Genomic DNA, 6,000 nt, shown 5'->3' on the forward strand with positions numbered 1-6,000 from the left:
ATGTGGATCTTGCATGTGGCTGCAGGTTAGCTGCTACAGGTTAGCATGGAGCTAATCCAAACCAAGGCAGCCAAAACTAGGACCTCATAAAAATACATTTTACCCACATTTAAAGTTAAGACACGGCTTTATCCTCTCAACTGGCTTTGCAGAAAGCTCACCAAATGTAGGTTGAGCGTGTGTTTTATGTTGGACATAGACTTTTTCCTACCTTCTTAGCTGTAAATAACACATGACTCCAAGACCATAAATAATAGTGTCACTCAACCATGCCCCATTCTCATGTCCTCTGCTTGCTCTCACCACAGGCTTCTAGAACTGCCTAGACAGGGGCCCCCAGACTTGTACTGCACCTTTACACACCCACAATCAAGAAACCACCATAAAGTGCCCCAGGAATGTTTCTGCAGAGCCGGACAGCTAAGTGGTGGAAAGGCATGATCACAAACGGGAAGACGTCATAATAGATGGTTTGGGAGCAGATATTAGAGGACTCCCCGTGTTCCTGCAAACAAAATACATCATACATGCACACATGGAGATGAAAGCACAAATGCATTTATGGACAGGCAAATACATGCACACATGAATATGCAGCACATGCACACACTGCGCTTAGGGGTAGACAGTATTGATGGTTCCCTTGGGCATCGCACAGATGCATCTGTTTCTGTCCGGCTGACTCTCCACGCTCATAATTTCAAGTAAGTCATAACACAAATTATAAACACATATCCCTCAACCGTGACACCTAGGAATAACAACATGCAGTGCGCTGAGCTGATTTAGGGTCTGCTGGGACTCCTAAATCTTTACCTTTGCTCCTTTCTTCCCTTCCTCCTCTCCTCTCCACTTCTCTCCCCTTCTTTTCTTCCCTCTCTACTCTCTCTCATGCAACACAGGTGGCACTCAGTCTTGTCAAACACGTACTCCCTTTCTCCTGCTACCTTCATCTCTTGCCATCTTTTTTATTGTTTGTTTTTTTTCCACATTGACACATCCCTTCTCTCCAACTCCACGGTATCTCTTCATATCAAAACCTCACTCTTTGATGTGCCTACGTGTGAACGTACCCAGTTTCATGCTCACTTTTAACCCCATCTTAACCCTTTTGTCTCCCAGAAATCTGCCTGACCTGACAGTGTACCTCGTGGCTTTGTAAAGCGCTCTGAGCAGCAGCTCCACCTCGAAGATGTCTTCATCACCTCTTCTTCTTCTTTCACTTTTTCTTTCCATATTGTCTCCCCCCCAACACACACACATTTCACATCACACAGTCATGTACTTTAGCCATCCATCTCCCACGTCTGTAGATTCAAATGTCTCAATATGTCCCAGGGACCATGAAGCTTCAATTGGAATCACATGTTGTAGCTGAGCTGAGAATTTCACCCCTTATAAATAAAATGTCAGTTCAGCTGTTCTACAGAACCTCGCATTTTTCTCACAATACCAAAACTATAGTTGAGCTGTGGGAGATCTTTATTCAAGGCTGCGCAGTTGTTTGTCTGAGCATCGTGTTTATCATGTCAGCTAAACTACAGTTGCCTCGCAGAGGAGCTTTTTGACACCAGGGCTCCAGCAGTTGGATTTATACGTCCTTTTATTAGCATACCTCATGACCTTCCAGTGCTTGGGGTTTGACTTTTATGAAGACTAATCACAAGTTTGTCATGAAAAACCATTTCATTGTCACCCTTTCAATTGGGGGGGGAAATGAAGATAATCCTTTGTTTGTGTGGGACAGGCCAAGTTAAAGTTAAGCAGGGAGTAAGACAAGAGAGGAGGAAAGAAAGAGGGTTCACCCACTCAAGATCAGCCAGCAGATAGAGCATCTGTCTTTGTGTGTGGGGTGTGCTCGTGCCTGACAGATGAATCCTGTCTTCTAGATTAATGTACATTGCAAGTCTGTTCAACAACTGAGGCCAAATGGCCACTTAAATGAGATGTGATTAAATACTCCAGTGTGATTCAGGTTCAAAGACTGTTAGTAATACTAATCAGCACACGCACACACAGACACACACAATCACCGACTGAGGATGTAGGAGACGAGGTTTACAGGCAGACTAATCACAATAATGCCCCTTTTTTATTGTTTTAGGAAGACATCGCTCAGCAGAGTCCCGCAGCACCACTTAGTGAGCACCCACAAGGAGACTTCACTGTAACGCGCTTTGTTAATTTAGAGACTGGAAGCGATTTAGCTTGCATTGAACCATGGCAGCCACGTTGGCTCAGAGGCTTCATTTTGCTGGGCTCAGAGCATCTCGGGTTCGATCAGCAATCTTCTCTTGGGACTGACGTAGGCGAATGCAGGTGTAATGAAGGTGACGACTGTTCCCTCAAAGACAGCAGCATATGCCACGCTTCAGCTGTAATTTGACACACGCTGTAATTATATTTGAGTTAAGGGTTTCATTGCTGCATTGACATAATGTCTAAAATGGATGAATTTAAATAGGACTGAAGAGAATTATAGGACATTTCTTTAGATGGAGGTTTTTCTGGAGGAAAATTCATCCTTGTTATATTATAAGTGTCTTTTTTATTATTAGAAAACACAAGTTTATTCAACAGAGACAGTGTAAATGTCCTTCATGAAGTGCTCAGAAAGTGGTGGCTCATTTCCTGATACATTCACAAAAAGTGGGGTTGATTCCCTGAACTTTTAAAAGCACTCTCCTCTTGTGCCATCCTGGCTTTGCCCGGTGTTTCAGCTACTTAAACTGTAGAAAGTCCCATTCTTAATGCTGTGCAGTTAAAAAGGAATAATATTGCATTCAAGCATTCGTGCTGTATTTACTGCAGCATTTTGACCCGTAAAGATAAAATTCTGCAGCTCCATCTGTGTGAACTTTATCTTAAAAGAGATCCGAGCGTTTGCTGTGAGGCTGGTTGGATGCGGTTCAATATTTTTTGTGCTTCCATGTCTGGCAATGTGGTGTAAAGATGGCCATCCTGCATGTAGGCTTTGGCCGTTAATCTGACACAGTGTTTATGATCAGTGACATGTTGTGCTGCATTCCTTGCCCATATATGACTCTGTTCATCACCTCTTCACTCTATTTAACGCAGCCAAAGAAAAAGTAGTGAAATGGGCACTGCTGTTGTGCCATTCTTTAAAATCCAGAATTCATCAGGTTTGTTGAGCTTTGTAATGGTGAACTGTATGAGGATGGATTTTATAAACAGGATGTGGATCTATATGGACTTTATCTATTTATTTAATTCTTTAGCTGATTTAGACTAAGAATGGCCAGCTCAAGAAAAATAAGCCTGCAGTCTAAGACACGTGCTCTGTTACAAGTCTTCTGTGTGTGTGTGTGTGTGTGTGTGTGTGTGTGTGTGTGTGTGTGTGTGTGTGTGTGTGTGTGTGTTCGTTCCCATTACAGTGAGCATTAAAAGGAAAAACACTGGAGGTGTGGGGAGATGAAAAGTGTCACTTTGGTCCTGCGCCGTGATTAATGGTGTGATTAGCTGCTCCAATCCATGTCAGAACCCACATGCATGCACACGCAAACACATGCGCAAGATGCAAGTACACACCAATACACAAAGAGCTATTAATGGCCCTGAATGGGAGAATCCAGATGCGGCATGCAGATAATTGTACTAAAAACATCAAATGTGGAGTCCCAGGCCAGCAGGACTTTATTCTGAGTTCAGCATGTTTATTTTTCGTAATTTAGTTATTTCTGCAGGGACTTAAATCATGGAATAAAAACACCCTAATGCAGGTCAATTTTTAATAAAGACCGAAGTGTATTTTTAACGCACCCTCCTTTCTCTTCCTCTACCTTTCACCTCACACAAACCCACAGATGACCTCGACATGCTTGTTTAATACCCTCTTAATTTCAAATGCCCTTTAACAGTCTGGAGTATTCAGCTTAGAATAAGTGTCTACACTGAAGGTATGAACCGGTGAACTAGTTTGGTGTGATGATCATTCAGACAAACTTCTCAAAAGATGAAGACAAAAGAAAATCATAAAATGAGCTGAAGTGTATTTTGTAGGAAAGTGTGTTTAGAGCTTCTTTTTGCCATTTATCTTTTATTTTTGTCAAAGAAAACAACATAAAGAGCCAAAGCAGAGGTTTGTCCATGCCCGGCTAACTGTGAGAATGTATATGCTTACCAAAGTGGGAAAACAGAATTTGTTAGTCACAAATTTAGATCAAACACATCCTGCTGATGACTGTGATGAAGACAGTCATCACTGATCTTCCCCAAACACACAGACTTTATGCAAGATCGAGCTCTGTGGGATTAAATTAGTACATCTGGTTGTGTGCATGATGAAGTTTGGTGGTATGTCCTCCTTGCCCCCCTGCACCTGTGGACAGTCATTTGAAGCCACCCCCTCTGTACACAGTCACAAACACACACAGACACTGTGGGAACCAGGGGTGACATAAGAAAGATGTCATATCCTGCTCAGTCTGCTCCATTAGGTCCTATTACACTATTACATGCTCATGAGTCATAGTAAGGTACCACAAATGCTACACTTAGCAGACCACTTCAAAGATGTCTGCTTCTTTTCTGTGGAATCGCTGTCTGAGTTTAGGGAGCGCTGGAATTAGTGAGCTTCCTGTGACATCTCTATACAGCTGCGGTAGGGCTTTCTGTAGTCGACACCTGTCTGCTTTCTAAATATTAAAAACGTGACGTGACTTGCTGTTAACACTTTACCCATCAGTCAGTACGGTCCTTTCTTTTTCTCGCCCTGTCAGGCAGCAGGCTTTGCTTGCAGCCATCAGTGAAAAGGATGCCAACATCGCCCTGCTAGAATTATCCTCCTCCAAACGCAAGAAAGCCCAGGAGGAAGTGATGGCTCTGAAGAGGGAGAAGGACAGGCTCATGCACCAGCTCAAACAGCAGGTAAATCCACCATATTTAACTACAAAGATATTTGTTTTTGCCTTTCGGTCACATTTTACAACAGATTCTGGCATTGCTACTCAAAGCAGGGCTACAAATTCAAACCTGCTGCAGATCATGATCGTTTACATTAAAGATACCTCATGGGAAGAGTTTAGAGTTTTAAAACTAGGAACAGATAGATGTTAATAATTGCTGGTAGTTCCACGCCTCTAACCACACTTATTGCATTTAGTCATCAAAAAGTCACTCAAGCAGAAGCTGTGATTCCAGGCACGTAAACACATACGCAGAGCTGTTCCCTCAACAGTCATGTTGCAGCCCGAGTCGCACACGTATGTTTGTATCACCGGTGAATCACTAGCAGACTTTTCTGGCTGACATCTTGCGGTGAAACGGAGATAAATCCCAGAACACGCGTGTACCTACACACATTCACCTATTTCCCATCCTACTCGCAGTATGACACGGGACTGAGAGAAGTATGTGGATCATTAAGGTCTAGTCAGACCACATCAGTGACTGATCTAACATGAATGTTAATAGTAATGAGCTAACAGCAGGGAGTCCATATATACGATCTCCTGAGTCACAGGGGCTTCTGGGAAAGATGGTGCATTTAAAAGTCAACAGATGCAGTGGCTGCTTGTGCATTTAAGTGCGAATCTATGTTTGTTTGTGCCTCGTAAACGGGAAAGAGGTTCGGGGGGGGGGCAATTCCATTGGAGGAATTTCAAGGAAAGCCTATTATCTGTTAATCGCCATTGGATTCGTCATGTTTTCCCGTTGGGTAACTAGCAGTTACAGTACACCTGATGATGCGATGAGCTCTAATTGCAACGGTGTGGTCTGTAGGCCCAGGGCAAGAACAAAGGGGTGCAAGTGAAGAAGAAAAGTGAGGGAAAGCTGATGACGAGCATGCATTCCACATGCATGCTTTCTTCTTTTTCGTGCATGCAACTAGTCTTTACTTAAAGTCTTTAAAAATGCATGTGCATGTAAATTGTAAATATTGGATCTAACTGCAGTGCTATAGACACACCTTGTCATTTATTATGCTAGGGAGGTCGTAAGGTAAGTAGTTCCTGCATTACTGTGGTTCATTTTGCAAAA

At 42.9% G+C, this 6,000-nt stretch overlaps 1 protein-coding gene across 19 annotated transcripts in view; it reads left to right on the forward strand.

Annotated features, from left to right (window-relative positions):
- LOC309696882 (ERC protein 2) overlaps nt 1-6,000 on the forward strand; it is a 162,488-nt gene that overhangs the window by 109,332 nt on the left and 47,156 nt on the right. For 17 of the 19 annotated variants that reach the window (XR_014273688.1, XR_014273689.1, XR_014273690.1 and 14 more), the window contains one exon: nt 4,740-4,887. Coding sequence is in view for 15 of the 19 variants with exons in the window: in XM_082518367.1 (XP_082374493.1) it covers nt 4,740-4,887 (148 nt within the window). In the remaining 4 variants the exon portion in view is untranslated. Of the gene's footprint in view, nt 1-308; nt 742-4,739; nt 4,888-6,000 lie in introns of those variants that run through there. The other 2 variants (XR_014273691.1, XM_082518371.1) reach the window with 2 other exon arrangements.

Source organism: Aulonocara stuartgranti, assembly GCF_965226115.1.
Source record: "Aulonocara stuartgranti genome assembly, chromosome: 20".
NCBI lineage: Eukaryota > Metazoa > Chordata > Actinopteri > Cichliformes > Cichlidae > Aulonocara > Aulonocara stuartgranti.